The sequence below is a fragment of the Amphibalanus amphitrite genome, unplaced genomic scaffold (assembly GCF_019059575.1).
Source record: "Amphibalanus amphitrite isolate SeventyFive unplaced genomic scaffold, NRLGWU_Aamphi_draft 001078F_arrow, whole genome shotgun sequence".
Taxonomy (NCBI): domain Eukaryota; kingdom Metazoa; phylum Arthropoda; class Thecostraca; order Balanomorpha; family Balanidae; genus Amphibalanus; species Amphibalanus amphitrite.
The window spans coordinates 40730-60000 of NW_024882572.1; the positions used below are offsets into that span (position 1 = coordinate 40730).

Consider the following 19271-nt stretch of genomic DNA (forward strand, 5'->3'; position numbering starts at 1 on the left):
ACCCACATGGGTATAATTGAAAAATCCCACATGGGGCCCATGTGGGTTCGAAATGGGACCCATATGGGGCCCAGCCGGGGCACATATGGGTCCCACATGGGCTTTCCCAGCCGGGACCCACATGGGTATAAGCGAAAAATCCCACATGGGGCTCATGTTGGTTCGAAATGGGACCCATATGGGGCCCAGCCGGGGCACATATGGGTCCCACATGGGCTTTCCCAGCCGGGACCCACATGGATATAAGCGAAAAATCCCACATGGGGCCCATGTGGGTTCGAAATAGGACCCAAATGGGGCCCAGCCGGGGCACATATGGGTCCCACATGGGCTTTCCCAGCCGGGACCCACATGGGTATAAGCGAAAAATCCCACATGGGGCCCATGTGGGTTCGACATGGGACCCATATGGGGCCCAGCCGGGTCCCATATGGGCTTTCCCAGCCGGGACCCAAATGGGTATAAGCGAAAAATCCCACCTGGAGCCCATGTGGGTTCGAAATGGGACCCAGCTGGGACCCATACCCAGCCAACATTATTACCTTGGCCCCACATGGGGCCCAGGTGGGCCACTTGGTGGGACCCATGTGGGCAGCCCATGTGGGGCCCACATAAATTTGTCCCTGGGTAAATGGTGGGGCCCACCTGGGCTGGCCCACGTGGGCTCAAGGTGGGTACCATATGGGGCCCACCTGGGCTGGCCCACATGGGCTCAAGATGGGTACCATATGTGGCCCACCTGGGCTGGCCCACATGGACTCAAGGTGGGTACCATATGGGGTCCACGTGGGCCAGCAGATGTGGGCCCTAGGTGGGCCCCATGCTGGCTCACACCTCCCTAGCATCGTTTGTATTAATCAATAAATATTCACGAAAGCCCATCTTAGCTCCCACCAGAACCTACAATTAATTTCAATATGATTATAATATAATCGATGTCTGCTATTTCAATCACTCCCCCTGATCATTGCTGAACGTTCGCCACCGCAACAAAACAAACTGTCAGTGATCAATATTTATATTATCGATAAACACAAAAATGCTGTTTAAACTCTCTGCTCTCTTCTGCTTATCTCTAGACTTCTTCTCTCATCTGCTCCTCCGCTTAAACTCCAGTTGGTCTCCTCTCCTGGCGGCCTCCGTCGCGGTTCCTGGCACCTGTAAACCACTTTCGTGGCGCCACCTCCAGCTGGCCGTTGTTGGTGTCCTGGGTAAGCCCGTTCCGCCGCACGGCTCCTGTAAAATAAGCACCAGCAATGTAAAATGTGCAGACACATAAGCGAATTGTGTATTGCCCGTGCTGTGTTCTACCATGATTCTGTATTACCTGCATTAAAAGTAACATCATCTGATTTGACTTGAATAATTGAGAAATGAACTTTAAATATTATTTTTTTTTGCAGGAAATAATCTGATGCAGAATAAACATACAAGGTCCGATTATGATGGACACAAAGGACATTAGTGCTTTATAAGTCGGCTGCTTGGAATTCGCTAATCGGACAGTAATTGACGACACCTGAAATAACATATGAATGGGAGTGCTGCTGTTATTCTGACATCCGCTATCAGGTGTCCAAGGGAGTTGGGCAATTAAATAAAGAGATAAAACCATTACTTACTGAACACGACATCAAAAAGCCGGGTACCGCCGAAAGCCCTTTTCCCGTGCCGTCCATTTACGCTTAGTCGCGTAGCGAGTGCGCTCGTCATGACGCCTGCTATCGTCCTTCGGACCGGTGTAAGCGGGGGCGCTTACACCGAGGTCGGCGACAAACAGCCACCCGGAGTATCTGTCGACTGCCACGAGGTACTTCCTGCCGGCGTGATCGGCAAAGTCGATGTGTAGTTCGAACGGCCTTTCCGCTGGCGGTCTCCTCATCATGGTCTCTTGCTGCTGAGCGGGTAGATCTCTCTGGCAGCTGGTACAGCAGCGGGTGACATTTTCCACATCCCGGTAGATCCCGGGCTAGTAGACGATCTGTCTTGCGCGGGCCTTCGTCTTCTCCTTCCCCAGGTGGCTGGCGTGGAGGGCTTCTAGAACAGTCCTTCGTAATCGCTGTGGTATGACGAGCCTGCAGCCGATCCGGCCTGACCGACTGGACATCTCCACCGACCGCAGTGACGCCTTCTACCTCTGGAAGGAGAGATGGGACGACTACGTCCTGATGTCACAGCTGCGACTCCAACTCGACCAACTAGCGATACAGCTGGCGTCGCTGCGGGCGCGCCTCTCCGAAGAGACTCGAACGCGGTCGTGGTTGCGGCGCGGCCGCCACGGCTACGCATTCCTGCTTCCTTTCACTTTCGTTCATCGCACTTTGTACTCACTATGGGCGGGTTCGAGCTAATACCGACCGCGCCATGTGTCGGTTCCGCCCGAATTAAGGCTTTATTGGACACGCACACCACTCAGAGTCTCAACGCCAACTGGCCCGCCCAGACGCCGCAGCCCCGCCAGCCGGTCGGCCGGTCACCGCCTCGGGCGGTGCAGAGGCGGCCCCAGGCCCCGTCCGGTGGGCCGAGCTCCGCCGGCGGGTCGCCCGCGCAGGGGCGGGCTCAGGCGACACAATCATACGACACAATCACAACATTGACTGTCCAATATCAGCCGTAGCTGGTCTCACAAACATCAACTATGCGACTTCCTCACGACGTCGAAGTGTATTTTGGAGGCATGAGACTAAACAGCGAGTTCTTTTTTCTTGTAATATCATACACATTGGACAGTGAAAAAATAAATAATGGGCTGCCCACATCCAGCCCACCTACACCCCACTACATGGGCTGCCCACGCAGTGCCCATGTTAAGTCCACCATACAGGAACACCGCGTGAATGCCTGTGTTCACCAAAATTCCTGGATATGCCCTCGTACATGTGCAAGCAATCTCATTATCAAGCATTATGCCTGCCAAAAAATATGTGGGCAGCCCATGTGGGGCCCACATGCAGCCCACATATTTGCCCATCTCTAGCCCATGGCCCACCTAGCCCACCATGCCCATCAACTGCCCATGTGGGGCCCACATGGGCATGCTGGCTGGGGTTTGCCCATTTGGGCCCCACGTGGGCCCCGGATGGGTGTGCCCAGTTTGTTGGTGCCCAGTCTGCCCACATGCTGCCCGCATCCAGCCCAGATAGGTGCCGGGTCAGTTAACAAAATTTTGTAATAAAGGAAATGTTTATATATGGTGTAGGTGTCGGGTCAGTTAACAATTAGTTTTGTAGTAACTTTTGCCCATGTGGGCCCCGGATGGGTGTGCCCAGCTTGTTGGTGCCCAGTCTGCCCACATGCTGCCCGCATCCAGCCCAGATAGGTGTCGGGTCAGTTAACAAAGTTTTGTAGTAAATTTTGCCCATGTGGGCGGCTGGGCCCCATGTGGGCCCCGGCTAGGTGTGCCCAGCGTGTTGGTGTCCAGTTTGCCCACATGCTGCCCGCATCCAGCCCAGATACCTAGGTGTCGGGTCAGTTAACAAAGTTTTGTAGTAAATTTTGTCCATGTGGGCGGCCGGGCCCCATGTGGGCCCCGGCTGGGTGTGCCCAGCTTGTTGATGTCCAGTTTGCCCACATGCTGCCCGCATCCAGCCCAGATAGGTGTCGGGTCAGATACCAACATTTTGTAGTAAAGGAAATGTTCATATCCCAGCAAACATGCCCACATGGTTCCCATATGGGGCCCACATGGCCCCCCACCTCTTCCATATGGGCCCCACATGGGAATAGCAGTGGGTGACACATGGGACCCGTATGGGCAAGCCCACGTAGGCCCCATATGAGACCCACGCGGCCCCCACATGGGACCCATATGGGCCAGCCTACATTGACCCCATATGGCATCATGTATGAACTTGATGTACTTGGAGTCCAAAATTCACATGAACAACAGTCACCTTTTTTGCTTTTATGCTCTTGGAGTAACTTAAATGGGGCCTACATGGGTGATCCATATGGGACCCACATGGGATGCCCATCTCCAGCCCACATGCGTTTGGCCCACCTGGCCCATTTTTCCCATATGGGGCCCATATGGGTAGCCCATCTGTAGCCCATGTCCCACGTGGGCCCATCTGGCCCATGTTCACCCCATATGGGACCCACATGGAATGCCCATCTCCAGGCCACATGCGTTTGGCCCACCTGGCCCATTTTTATCCCATATGGGGCCCATATGGGTAGCCCATCTGTAGCCCATGTCCCACGTGAGCCCATCTGGCCCATGTTTACCCCATATGGGACCCACATGGGATATCCACCTCCAGCCCACATGCGATTGGCCCACCTGGCCCATTTTTATCCCATATGGGGCCATATGGGTAGCCCATCTGTAGCCCATGTCCCACTGGGCCCATCTGGCCCATGTTTACCCCATATGGGACCCACATGGGATGCCCATCTCCAGCCCACATGCATTTGGCCCACCTGGCCCATTTTTATCCCATATGGGGCCCATATGGGTAGCCCATCTGTAGCCCATGTCCCACGTGGGCCCATCTGGGACCCACATGGGATGCCCATCTCCAGCCCACATGCGTTTGGCCCACCTGGCTCATTTTTATCCCTTATGGGGCCCATATGGGCAGCCCATCTGTAGCCCATGTCCCACGTGGGCCCATCTGGGACCCACATGGGATGCCCATCTCCAGCCCACATGCGTTTGGCCCACCTGGCCCATTTTTATCTCACATGGGGCCCATATGGGTAGCCCATCTGTAGCCCATGTCCCACTGGGCCCATCTGGCCCATGTTTACCCCATATGGGACCCACATGGGATGCCCATCTCCAGCCCACATGCGTTTGGCCCACCTGGCCCATTTTTATCCCATATGGGGCCCATATGGGTAGCCCATCTGTAGCCCATGTCCCACGTGGGCCCATCTGGCCCATGTTCACCCCATATGGGACCCACATGGGATGCCCATCTCCAGCCCACATGCGTTTGGCCCACCTGGCCCATTTTTATCCCATATGGGGCCCATGTGGGTAGCCCATCTGTAGCCCATGTCCCACGTGGGCCCATCTGGCCCATATTCACCCCATATGGGACCCATGTGGGCATGTTTGCTGGGGCTCAGCCCATATGGGACCCAGATTTAGCCCAGATAATAGCCCACATGTAGCCCATGCCCACTTAAGCCCAGATGCCCCACTTTCAGCCCATATGGGCCCCATTTGGGAAGGCTGGCTGGGAAGTCATGTCCTACGCGTGTTTGCTTGAAATAAGATTTTGTCGACGCTAAGGCCATACCCCTGTTTTGGACGAGCGTTTCTATCGTAAAAAATGCGGAAGACAGCGTCTGCGCCAGAACCTGCTCTTCGTTGTGCATATTGTTTGAAAGGTATAATTGCGATGCAAGGCCTTGGAACGCGTAAAGAGTCATTTCAGGCCAGATAGGAAGGTCTCCGGACTCCGGCATGTCTTTACTTTCATTATATGGACTTATAGAGCAATGTCCGGAATCGGAGCTGGAGTTCGAGTCGGAGTCGATTTTGAAGTCGGAGTCTGAGGCGGAGTCACCAAAAATGAATCGACTCCACAGCCCTGGTATCAGTAACACCGCACTGTTCTGTCAGTAACACCGAGCTGTTCTGTCGGTAACACCGCACTGGTTTGCCCTGGTTGTATGTCTTTTTCACATGACTGTTATCCCTTACCGCTGCTGCTTACCCTATCAGTGCAGGCGATACTGATGCGTCGCGCGCCGCTGCCCATTAGGTCCTCTCCCGTAGCATGCCATCCGAGGGTGCAGGGGTCGCATCAGGGGAGGAAGCGCCGGCCCGGTGCTCGCCCGGCCGGCGGATCGATGCTCGTCAGACGGGCTCTGATCACGCCGCCCACCTCACCGGCTCCAATGGCCCGTCAATACGACACAAATCAGACGGTCAATGAGAGCCGGGCGGCGCATTTCGGGATCAATTAAAGGGACAGTATCATCGAAAAAAAATCCATGTATGGAGCTGATTTTTTTTTTACTAGCATTTCTTATTTTTCTGAATCAGAAAAACATAGTTTGAGGACCGAACTCAGTGAAAAATATTGCAACCACATTTCATTTTCATGATTCATTTTCATGAGCGAACCACCACTATACAAGCATGGCCGCCAGTTTGGAAGCATGCAAAATTACTACAGAACTGGCGCAGATAATACATTATTGACGCTACGCTTACGCGGTCGTTCTTCTGATTGAGTTGTCCTTAGGGAGAGGTAGCCTTAGGTATTGCCTATAAAAATATAACGTGACAATTGGAGGGAGTGACAATTGGACGTGACAATTGACAATGGGAGAAAATATCACGTGACAATCACGTGATAAACGTCATACATTGGAGGGAGATTGTGATTCAAGCTGCAGGAATTCCTTTGTTGAGCCGCTAGAATCCGAAGGAAACAGCGGAAATTGCCTACGACTATTTAATGAATTTAACGGTGATGAATAAGTGCGAAAAACGTTTTGGCTTTATCAAATTTGATGAAATGACCAGGGTAAAAGTTTTATTACTGGCGGTCAATTCAAAACGGCGCAAACATTTAAACAGTGAAGATAGTGAAGCACGATTCAAAGTGTGGTACACCTTTCGTACTTTGAGCGGCGATAGCGGGATAACGGTGTGGAGCTTCGAGGATCGGTCTTCAGTTCCCGGACCAGAAAGGTGGGGCCTATGCAATGTCAAATTTCATCAAAATGGTGATACTGTCCCTTTAACCTGGCCTCTGTGCGAGCCGGGAGCGCGGCGTGCCAGCTTACTGAGCGGCGAGCGCGCAGCGTGGGGTAAGTGAATGTGGCACTGCGGACTTCCAGTCAACAGAGCTGGAGGGGCTTCCAGTCAACAGAGCTGGTTGGAGCCGCGCCCCATTCAATCCTCAGTCATCGATAGCAGGGCTGCGGTCGGTGATACACACCATTCTTTTTTCCTTGATTGAGATGTGTAAAATAGAGTGAGATTTTGTTTTGTTTCAGTTTTAAGGACGGTGCGTTTTTACATCAATGCCAAATCAAAATGTGATGCTTCTTTATTTAGGGAAGACGGGGGAACACCGACCCCCTTCACCTTTTAGGGTCTAGTCAAGCAGTTTTTGGTCAAATGAGTAATCTCTCAGTTTCAGTGGATTGTCGCATCAATTTTATACACATATCAACCAATTGTTTTCTTGTAGTGTCGTTCATCATTGCATTATTCCACATTTAGTAAATGTCTACATTTTTCGGGGTAACACCGACCGTTGGGTAACACCGCCCGAGCTCAGCAGGCAACGAAATTTGCAGATTGTTGGACTATTAAGTTGTTATTTTTATCGTAAATTTCGAGACGTTTTAGCATATTTATGTATAAAATACAGTGGAATTGATTTTATTATATTCCTGGTACAATGTAGTACCTACTCATTTAGGACCTAGACGATTTAAAGTCCCAAAATCTCATTTTCTCGAAATTTTTATTATATTCTAAAAAGAAAGCATAGCAACAACGGTCTTTCTTTATTTGAAATGCGCCACTCCTGGGCTACGTGTCACAATGTGCCAATAAATACCAAGTTTCCCAAGTGGGCGGGGTTACCCAAGTATCTGCATTTTTCGTAAAAAAAAACTTCAATATGGCAGCACGACAAAAAGTTTGCTCGAGCAGGAGCACGTAATGCTTGGATGAGTCCTAATTATGGCAAAAAATACTACTTCAGGAATAATGTCTGACAGTGGCGCAGCCAGGGGGGGGTCAGAGGGTCAGCTGACCCCCCCGAAATTTCTGTCAGGGGCCCGCTCGAGAGAGAGAGAGAGAGAGAGAGAGAGAGAGAGAGAGAGAGAGAGAGAGAGAGAGAGAGAGAGAGAGAGAGAAGAGAGAGAGAGAGAGAGAGAGAGAGAGGGAGGAGAGAGGTCCTAATCTAATCGGACGAGCCCGCTTCGAGAAATGCCTAATGGGACACCACGGGTGAGGGGCCGGCCTGTGGCCCCAGGTGGACGGGGCCCGGGCCCCCCAAGAGAACGGGCCCGGGCCCCTTGGGTGGATGGGGCCCGGGCCCCCGTGGATGGGTCCGGGCCCCCGGGAGAACGGGCCCCGGGCTCCGGGTGGACGGGGCCCGGACCCCCGGTTGGATGAGGCCCGGGTCCCCCAGGAGAACTGGTCCGTGCCCCTGGGAGAACGGGCCCGGACCCCCGGTTGGATGGGGCCCGGGCCCCTAAGAGAACTGGCCCGTGCCCCTGGGAGAACGGGCCCGGGCCCCCTGGGTGGATGGGACCCGGGCCCCACGTGGGTGGGTCCGGGCCCCCGGGAGAACGGGCCCGGGCCTCCCGGTGGATGGGGCCCAGACCCCCGGGAGAACTGGCCTGGGCCCCTGGGAGAACGGGCCCAGGCCCCGGGAGAACGGGCCCGGGCCTCCCGGTGGATGGGGCCCAGACCCCCGGGAGAACTGGCCTGGGCCCCTGGGAGAACGGGCCCAGGCCCCGGGAGAACGGGCCCAGGCCCCGGGAGAACGGGCCCAGGCCCTGGGAGAACGGGCCCAGGCCCCGGGAGAACGGGCCCGGGTCCCCTGGGTGGATGGGGCCCGGGCCCCCCGGTGGATGGGTCCGGGCCCCCGGAAGAACGGGTCCCGGGCTCCGGGTGGGCGGGGCCCGGACCCCCGGGAGAACAGGGCCCGGGCCCCCGGATTGATGGGGCCCGAGCCCCCTGGTGGACGGGGCCCGGAGCCCCAGGTGGACGGGGCCCGGGGCCCCATGTGGATAGGGCCCGCGCCCCCGTGTGGATAGGGCCTGGCCCCCGTGTGGATAGGGCCCGGGCCCCCGGTTAAATGGGGCCCGCTAGGGTGACCCGCTTGCTCTGCAACGCGAATAAGGGGCATTTTCGATCCGTGGGCGTTTGGTTGGTCTTGTGTCCGTGGGCTGTGTATCCATTTCGGTCGATTGCTTTTTGACGGCTAAGCATTTTGGTTTGGGAAAAATATCGATCGCATCGAGGTGCTCGTGTCTGATAAGCATGCGTTCTAACTTCTACTGTAGAACGTGCCATGTGTACTGTGTAGTTTATAACAAAGGTTGGCGTACGTTATTGAAAAATGAAAGCCATAGATGAGTTACTATGTAGAGGTTTGAAACATTTGTACTTTTAAGAATACTGTTGCTCGTCATGCAAAAGCGATGATTGGATTTTGGACAAAATTGAATGCTCTTTCAAACTATGCCATTTTCAGCTGTCAAGCGTACCAGGTTATGCAGTAAAATCCGTATGATTATGTAAGTTATTAACAAATACTATTTTATCCAGTGATTTGTTCCACCTTGTTTTTGCCGAGATACTGCACAGGGGCCGGACCAGTGTCGGGCAAATTTAGACATTTTCGCCCGATTTTGCAAGCCGACTTATACATGTAAAGTCTATGACGCGAATTTGCACTTCTTGAGCACGCGCCATGTGCTCGCTATCGATCCGATCGAGCTGAAACCCTCAAAGGCACGTTGCCCATCCTTGATCTATAACTTGCGCAAATTTCAGCGCACTAGGCGCAACGGTCTGGCCCGTACCCCGCGCTAAGTAACACTATGCCGGGACCTCGATAGCAGACAGAATCTACGTCACCACATCACCACACCACAACAAACCCGGCCCAAGGCAATGCATGTCCCGCCGGCACGGGTCATTCCGGCCATTTTGCGTCCTTCGACGACACAAGGGGGAGGGTGGTGCGACCCCCCCCCCCGCCCTCGCGTTTGGCCCAAAATCGAGCTAGAGCTTCGCGGAAAAACGAGCGTCCTGCCCGTGACGAGAGGAAGCCGATGATACCCAATTTTAAGGTTCTTGGCCATTGGTTGAACCTCCAGGTCAGGTCAATGACTCAAAAATCAGGACCTGTTAGAACGTCGTCAAGTGTGGGTGCTATAGGGTTTTTCGGGGTGCTGATTACGAATAGTTATCATGTTAGATTTTATCACAGATGATGTCTTTATGCACTTAGACCAGGTCGGGTCAGGTCAGGTCAGATCAACCAGTAGGGGTCCCGCCGGGTATTCGTAGTACGTGTCAACCGCCTCTGACAGCTTCGTAGCATGTTACGAGGGCACCAGAACTACTTCTTAACTCTCGCCGGCACAGGGGGGTTGATGCAACCCCCCTAAGGTTTTTCGCGAATAACTCGCGTAAAAAGCGGCCGATCGCGACGAAACTTTCAGTACCTTCGCATTGATCAATTTTACACCTACCCTGAAAATTTCATGACCCTGACCCGAATGACCTTTGACCTGTGACCTCTTTTCTGAGACCATGTTTGGCCGGAATCGCGATTCGGCGTATGTCGGCTCGCATTAGCCGCGCGTTTGCAAGCTTTTCGTGGTTTCAAACGTTCAAACATGTGATTTGATGTTGCTCCCATGACATTAGGGTGGGTGTCAAGGTCACCTGAAGGTCAGGTCAGGTCATTGACCTTTGGTGACCTCGGGTGACCTCGGTTCACTTTTTGGAGTTTTGCATGTTTTTAGGCTAGTTTTTGGAGCTGAATTCGAATTTAGCAACCATTTGAACATTTACGAAGTAGTTTTGGTGCCTTCGTAACATGTTACGAAGCTGTCATAGGCGGTTGACACGTATTACGAATACCCGTCACAACCCCTACCGGTTGACCTGACCTGACCTGACCTGACCTGACCTGGTCTAAATGCTTAAAGACATCATCTCTGATCAAAACTAACACGATATTCGTGATCAGCACCCCGGAAAACCACATAGCAGCCACACTTTACGACTTTCTAACAGGTCCCGATTTTCCCGGTTCTCGGGTCATTGACCTGACCTGGAAGGTCACCCGACGACCTAGAACCTTAAAATTGGGTATCATCGGCTTCGTCTCGTGACGGGCAACACGCTCGTTTTTTCCGCGGAGCTCTAGCTCGATCAGGGGCCAAACGCGAGGGGGGGTCGTACCAACCAACCCCCCTTGTGCCGTCGAAGGACGCAAAATGGCCTGTGCCGGCGAGGGTTAAATGTTCAAATGGTTGCTAAATTCGAATTCAGCTACAAAAGACTAGCCTAGAAACATGCATAACTTGAAAAAGTATACCGAGGTCGTCATAGGTCAATGACCTGACCTGACCTTCAGGTGACATTGACATCCACCCTTATGCATGGGAGCAATATCAAATCACATACGGTCGAACGCTCGTTTGAACGCTCGAAACCACGAAAGGACTGCAAACGCGCGGCTAATGCGAGCCGGCAACGCCGAACCGCGATTCTGGCCAAACATGGTCTCGGAAAGAAGGTCACAGGTCAAAGGTCATTTGGGTAAGGGTCATGAAATATCTAGGGTAGGTGTAAAATTGATCAACGCGAGGGTACTGAAAGCTACGTCGCGATCAGCCGCTTTTTAAGCGAGTTATTCGCGAAAAAATCCTAAGGGGTTTCATCAACCCCTCCCCCTGTGCCGGCGAGGGTTAAAACGTCTTGTGAGCGAATTCACGTAATGAAGAAGAATAAAGGCACGATCTACTACAGCAGCCAATAGATGACTGGACAAGCACATGGGACTACTTAAATCTTGTCCGATAGAAGCAGGCAACAGTTCCGTTTGCATATATGCTTTGTATATTGCGGAAGGAGCTCATTTCGGCCTCGTGGCCTCGAAAGATACGAATTCATACGTCATAGTAACATATTTCTGTCATGGTCAATACGCGTAGAAATTGAACATCGGGTGATTACCGAGCTATTGTTCTATCAAAATTTTCCGATTCAAACTCACTCAGGGTTATCGTGCAGGTAAAGGGGGCCCGCTCAGCAGAATGCGTATGAAATATGGAAAGATTCTGAAAAATGGGTGGGGGGCCCGCACACTAGGGGCCCGCTTTGGAGGCGATGACCCCCCCGAAACGAAATCCTGGCTGCGCCACTGATGTCTGTCAAATAAGATAAGTTTTCTTCTGCTTATTATGCTAGAAAAAGTATAACACGTATTCACGAAACGTAAAATTAGGAATTTCTCGCAAATCACCTAAACCAATGCGGTGCACTGCCCATGCCTGCACTTCTGTTGTCGTCGCGCTGCCAAAAGACAGTCAGCTGTCGCCCTAGACCTTTTTATATTTCTGATATCGGGGTGGGCGGTGTTTCCCAAAGGGCGGTGTTCCCCCATCTTCCCCTATTTCAGATCAGTTTTACCAGGTGTTAGGGTGAAATGGCAAAAACTCAGAGTCATGAATCAATAATTCAGATGACACGTTAATTACTACGAGTATGCGGAATATCCCTTATCTACTTATATTGTAGCCGTCAAGTAACACGATATGCAAAGAAGGCATTAATGAGTAACCTTATGGCATTATTAGTGATAAGGATGGCAGAGAAACCGGACGACAGACAATTACGCGGAGAGCCCGTGGGCGCCTCTTGATAAGATATGAGCACGAGCTGAATGTGCTGCTACCTGTTAAAGTGCCGGCGCTCAGAGCTAATGGCCCTCGAAGCAAAGCGCGTAAATCTGAGTAAAGTGCCACAGGCAGCTGGCGCAGATCTGTAATGTTTCAGATGTTTTCTCAAATTCCTGCAAGAGATAAGCCACTGGTTCGTAATATCATGTTTATTTTATTCGGCCTCTTTGAGCTAAACCCAGTATTATCTAAAGTAAGTATACATAAATAAAACATTGACTTCAGATGGGAGCTGGCTTGATTTTACCCGAAAGGATCATGTTGCAAATCAGTTGCTTTTCTCCAGGAAACAAGGAGGACGGGGTATCACGTACGGCTAATAATACCGTCTGAGCTCAGCCCGCTCAGTTCAGGCCATACCATTCTTCTGTCTTCGCCGGCAAGTGGGCTTCCGAGACGAGACGAGCTCTCTCGCGGCTGCTCTTGAGCGGTACCGTCTCCTGAGGGCGTTTATTTGCCGAGGACCGAGTGATAAGCGTTGGCACCGGGTATGTGTTAGAGCCATGATAAACACTTTATGTCCGAGCTGGCGCGGCTTGTCTCTGGCAAAGGTCCGGGCGCTGAGGTACGAGCTCACCGCCGATGTTTGACACTCGGCGCGGCACTGTTGACCGTGCAGTCAGTGGTGACAAAAATATACACAGCTTCCGCTGCAGTGAAAATCAGCTGGCCGCGTTAAATCAGTGCTTAAAAACAAATCGGTGTCACAATTCTTTTGCTAAATGATTGTTATCGCATTACAGTTATCACATTACGGGTCAGCTGAAGTCGGTAAACGGAGAAGCCGTGTCCACTGCCTGGCTAAGTAAACATTAGGTATGTTGACTGTTCTGATTTCTGCCATGATCTCAATCCCATTTGCCCCAGTCTTGCAGTGCCATGACCAAACAGTGAAGACTGAGGACAGTCGTGAAAAGCTTCGCTTGGTGTTCGTTCTCACCCTGGAAATTTACCCTTTCAGGATAATCGGACTTCGTCTTTGTGTTTCAGTTTCATTCTACCAGTAGTTATCGAAAATTTTCCATTTTCTATTTGGGGTTATTTTCCACCGGAGACCTTCGCGGGCTGCCGGTCGGCTGAGAGGTCACTGCTAATTTGAAATCGCAGACTTTCCGATATCCGCCGACGTCTGTTCCACATATCATTTCATTTTTTATTCATTGGAACTGATGCTAATTTTAAATTGAGCCTGTGGATGACTTTTTTTAGTACTATGTGAAAAATTGAGTTGCGCTTGATGGTGGATGAGATACCTTATTTTATATGCCTTTTATTTAATTTTCATGCTTTTTATAACTATGTTGTAGGCTATTGTTCCTTGCAACATGCGTGGCTACTGTATACGCACAGGCTCATGGTGCGAGCTATAGAGATATCGTGGTTTAACTTTGATTGCACCCGGTGCCGGACTCCCGCTGTCGGACTCCCGGCGTAGCTGGACTCCCGCTGTCGGACTCCCGCGGCGTGGCCGGACTCAGGCACAGTCGCGACCGATGAGGTGCGTCCATCACACCGAGAGCCGAGTGACGTCACCGCAGCCGGCGAGCCGCTCGATGTCGCGAGGACAGCCAGTTGGGAACGTCGACACCTGGCTAGGTGGGTAAACAGTCTCAACTTCTAATTACCCCCTGTCCGAGTCGTGCGAGTAATCTGAACTCGGCATGTGTGTCTTCCGTGGTTCAGGCATTGCATACAGGGTTTGGAATTCAATAAATTGCTTCGAACAGCTGGGGCGTATGATCAGATTCGGCTCGGTGCCAACTGAACCGAATACGATAACCGTCAGTCACAACTGACGGACTCGAGGCGGCATCCCTTGCCTTTCCATATGTTGCGGTCACATAAGGTGGAGTAATTGTTTCGGATATATGCAGGGAGCTATAAGAGGGGAACCATGGCGATCGTGTACTAGTGAGTGACACCTCATCTAATGAAGCTTTCAGGCCCACGGTCGCCGGCGGCTCATATTTAAGGCCAGCTGCGATATCTAGGCCAGGCGTATGTGCGCTCATATAGGTTGTCATGGCGAATGGCTTCTGGCTCTTGCCGATCTCTGCTATGTTCTTGCCTCATGCTGATGGGAGTTTTTTATTGAATTATCCACCCGATCCAAAAGAATTTTTCCTCGTCCCTCGTCAGCGCACACCAAAGCAATGAACATCGTAATAAAATAAAATAAAAAAGATGCGAAGGTTTGCGGTTTATTGAGGAGGGAGGGAATACCAATAAATGCAATAAACATGCGTGCGTGCCTTGTGCTGATCAGCAATGTTTGTGCGCAAACATTGTGCAAAGAACATTTTCTAATTTGAATGGCTCATACTTCGCGCCGTTAGCTCTTCGGTCACGCCATGGCATTGAAACAGGTTCGTAACGATTTGTGCATTGTAGCTCATTTGTTCCGCTATGCGGGCTATAAAAACTATGTGTGGCCTGAAGGACGGTGCCGGCCACATAACATGATGTCTGTGTCATATGTGCCGGCGGGCTGACGAACGTCCGCACCCCATGCCATGTGGCGTGCCTCGGCCGCTGTCCAGCCCGGCTGCAGGACGCCAAGCCGGCGGCCGGAATTTCTGGCCACAGGCCCATATAGCCGTATCATCCTCCACGATCCGCGACCGAGCCGACCTGCCTCCAGACGGCACCCGAGCATGGCCGGCCTCTGTACCGGCGCATTACGGCGGGGAATTATGGCCGGATAAGAGGACGGCGGGCGGCGAACCAGGCCGCACGGCAGCGGGCCGGCCGGCCACGCGGCAGATCAGAGGAGCCACAGTGGCAGAGCCGCCGGCCGGCTGCTGCGGCCGCGAGGGACAGGGGGCGGCGGCCGGCGGTCACTCGTTAGGTCGACTGTCGGCCTGATGCCGTCGCTGACGCGGCGGCCGTCTGTTGACGCCGGTGACGCCAGCGGCGGGTGCACGGCGCGGGCCCGGCGCCAGCTCACCGGCTCTGTTTGGAGGACTGTCTCGGCCAGCGGCCGGCTGCGGCCGACGCGATCGAAAGCGGCGGCGGCCGGCGGCGGTGGCCAGTCGGGACCGAGTGGCCGCGCGGCCGGTCGGTTCACCTGAGCGCCCCGCCAAAGGGGTCGGGCCGGCGCGGGTCCGGCTGGGTGCTGTGTGCTGAGAGGTGCGGCGGCGGCCCACAGAGGCGCGCGGTGCTCGCGGAGGGACCGCGGTGAGTTGGGAGCAGAACGGTTACCGCGGTGAATTGGGAGCAGAACGGTGCTCTACCGTGGTGAGTTGGGGAGCCAGACGGTGCGGTCCGCGGAAGGTGACACAATTCAAAGGTCAAAGACAGCTAGTGTGAAAAAGCGAAACGTGCGCTGACTGGAAGGTGCGACTGGTGCGAGGGCGTAGCTCCTCGCTTCACAGAGGTGAACAGTGCTGCCGCACGCTACTGAAATCCAGAACAGTGCACCGTGAACTACAAAGGCAGCTCTGAGTGAGTTAACAAGTTTCAGTCGAACGCCCGTCAGAAAGTTCTAAACACTTCTTCAGTTCGAGGAAGTTTCCACTGACCTCACTTACTGTGACAACTTGGCACACTGTATATTGAATGATTTCAAGTTTGAGATGGCGGTAGATTCATTGTGTTTCCCTGGAAGTGGCGTGCGGAAGTTATAACAAACGTTTGCGGGCATTTTGATGAATCTTTTTTTTGGCGTATAGTAACAGCAATACTGCGATAGTAGAGCACTGAGCAGCGTCCTCTGTTTTCCACCTGCGGTGTCCGGCGGTCGCGATTAGTGCAGTGGTGACCGGCAATGGCGGTTCGTGCCTCCTGCGGCTAGCCGTACTGATGGTTTGTGCAGTGGTGATTAGTGCTGACGATTGGTGCACATGGGGTGATGGTTCCCTGTGCTATGAGCCGTTGCGGAGACCGGTACCGGTGATCTGGTGATCCGGTGGTAGCAGAGCGGCCGAGGACATGCATCAGATTGACGAGCAGGAGGAGCGCTCGGCTGAGAGGGACACGCCCTCGTCCGGCGACGAGGATTCGGACGGCGGCTCGCCGGGAGCGCAGGTGCCGCTGCCGCTGCCGCCCCCGGTCAGCTACGCTCTCCAGCGGCTCAGTGAGAAGCGGAAATGTCACAAGACGCTCAGCCTTCCGCCCATCAGCAGCAGACGGTTAGCGCGAGGGGCAGCGGTGGGGGGGGGGGGGGCAGGCAGTTATACTGACGGGTGCGGTAAGCGTATTGGGCACACTAATGCTGTTCAGACGTTAACGTTTGATCAATTGAATACAATTGGTAAAAATTCGACTTGGTGTTGCTGTTCTGATACCTCACTTACCTATTATTCACCTATATGAAAGCTGTAATCGATTTTAAGGCTAAACTTTGATTTTGATACCTTGGTTACCTTGAACTACTTGTTCCATTGTTATAAGGTTAGGAAGGTTAAGTATCACTTCTTGCAAAGGGATAGTTAAACCAGCTCTGGTCGGCTTTCGATTTTGGTCGGCATAGTTCTGACTTTGGATCCAGCTGAAGAAGGAGCATGCATACATGTTGCTAACAAAACATGTTCCTAATCACTGCAATCAGCAGAACCTCGAACCCTGGCTGGCGTTCATTTGTGACCGGTATCGTGCGCAAACGGGCTAGTGAACCCGGCCAAATAACTGGAATTAGACGTCTAACGATTGCGTTTTGCGCTGTGATCTGGCAACTAATAATTTTGCCGCGATGTCCTACAGTTGAGGATTTAAACAACTAAGTAACGTGATTAACCAGCCTGGATCACCAGTAGGCAGTAAGCTGATCCATTGTCCCTGTTTTGGTAAAACTGAAGTCGAGGAGACTGGAGTTAGGGTGAAGTTGGCTGTTAGGGGTGGGAATAATGTTGACGCAGCAGCTGTTTAGATCGCGTGACATAGCAGGCAGAAAAAGTTTCACAAAATGAACGCAATAGCATTGGATAGTCGATAATAAGCATCAATAGTTAACCTGTCAATTATCTCGCTGGTCTGCGTTTGTTGATTACATTTGAAAGTTGCAGCGATTGGCTGCTGACATTTAGGTAGGTATTTGCAGAATGGTTCTGTCCTGCAGCACTGGGTATTGGCTCTTCCTTGCTCATGCTGTTTGTTTTCACTATTGTTGCTGTATATTGACGCCTAGATTTAGAAGCACCCATCTCTGCATGATCACATGTAGGCATGTGGCAACTGACAAGACAAAGCACGGGTTTGGCGATGTGTGCCTGTCGTAAATTCCTGCTATCTCTGTTAGCAGGTCCCTGTGGTCCAAAGTTTCGAGTTAGCCTTCACTCCTGTAGAAGTTTGGCTGAACAATTAGCGCCCTGTTTGCTGTAGAGGCGAAAATCAATTGCACTAAATGCATACCTACGTTAGCTTCCATTATTAGTTGGTAATGTTAACAATTGACATCAGTCATCGCCTTAACAGTCCATGGATAAAAAAGTTAAATAGAGGCTCCACTATAGCATCATGACATAGGCGGCGGAACGGGGAGGGCACCGGGGCACCGTGCCCCCTTTGATTATGGCCTTTTAACATTACCCCTATGGGAGTTGCATGGAAAGAATGGGATCAAAAGTCGGCAGTGCCCCCCTTAATTGAAGGTGTTCCGCCGCTACTGCATCATGGGGTGGCGCAGAATAGGTATGCCATTTTTACGACGATCCCAAATGTATTACAATGACAATTAATCCTAATCAATTAAAAAAAAGCAAAATTAAATTAAGCAAAAAAAAACTTAAACCTTAACCTTAAACCTTAATTTAAACCTTAAACCGTCTGATATCCCTCACTACATTGTTGAAGAGGGTACGCTCAAATTTGATATGAGCTCAAATCACATAATACGGCGTAGACCCGCGGTTGTGATTGTGTTGTGGCGGCTAGTGTGGCCGGGGTGTTCACTGTCGGCCCCTGATCGTTCCCGGGACGTGACCAGTTCAGTGACTGTCCAAGGTCACCGACTGAGCTCCACGGCAGCCCTGTCCTGTCGCCTGGTGACAGTCCAAACTGTCCTGTCAGCTGCTGACTGCTGAGGCAGTCCCTCCTGCCCGCTGGTGGTTTGCTATCCTGCCCTCTGGTAGTTGTTCTGTGTCCGCTGACGGCGGCCCCTCCTTTCTGCTGGTCGCTTTGCTATCCTGCCTTCAGGTAGCTGTTCAGTCGGTGTCCGCTCGCGGCTGACCGCCCTGTCCACTGACGGCGGTCCGTCCTGCCGGCTGGTGGTGCCCTATCCGCCCTGTCCACTGACGGCGGTCCGCCCTGCCGGCTGGTGGCGCCCTATCCGCCCGCGGCTGACCGCCCTGTCCACTAGAGTTCTGCACGGCTGCAATTTTCCACAGCCTAGCCGCCCCGCAGCCGTGGCTCCACAGCCACAGCCGCCCACAGCCGTGGCAAACTGTGGGCAGCCAGCCGTCAGCCGGCCGTGGATACTTTCAATGAAATGCAACCAAATAGTATATAATAAGTTGTTTTTAGTTGAAACATATAGCCAAAAGCACATTGCAATGGGCTATAGATTCTCAAGCTCATGAAGCATCATAGGTTAAGTGGTTGTGTATCTGGCTTTAGGCCAAAGACCTGAAGACTGATGCGCAACGCATGCCTACACAAGCCCTTGCAAGGGGTTAAGATGGGTAGGTAGGTACCTACATCAACAGAAAACATAAACAACGAACCAGAATAGAAGCACTAGCAGTGTAGACATCTAATGCCAAATCCTGAAGCATGGTTGTGGGACAGAACAACAGACCCTGATGCTTTTCATTATCAATGTTAGGTATGGAAAATGAAACTGAAGTTGATGGACTGTCAAACAGTGATTGTCTAGTCAAAACTCTTGCTTCTTTCTTACCTTGCATATTTTCTGGGGTGTGATA

The 19271-nt window shown here is 52.4% G+C and overlaps 1 protein-coding gene across 1 annotated transcript in view; it reads left to right on the forward strand.

The window, feature by feature from the left end:
• Window positions 1-15380: 15380 nt before the first annotated feature.
• LOC122369842 (cAMP-specific 3',5'-cyclic phosphodiesterase-like) overlaps window positions 15381-19271 on the forward strand; it is an 87454-nt gene continuing 83563 nt past the window's right edge. Inside the window, exon 1 of the mRNA XM_043344912.1 lies at window positions 15381-16541. Within this exon, the coding sequence (XP_043200847.1) occupies window positions 16342-16541 (200 nt within the window). The 5' untranslated portion in view covers window positions 15381-16341. The remainder of the gene's footprint in view (window positions 16542-19271) is intronic.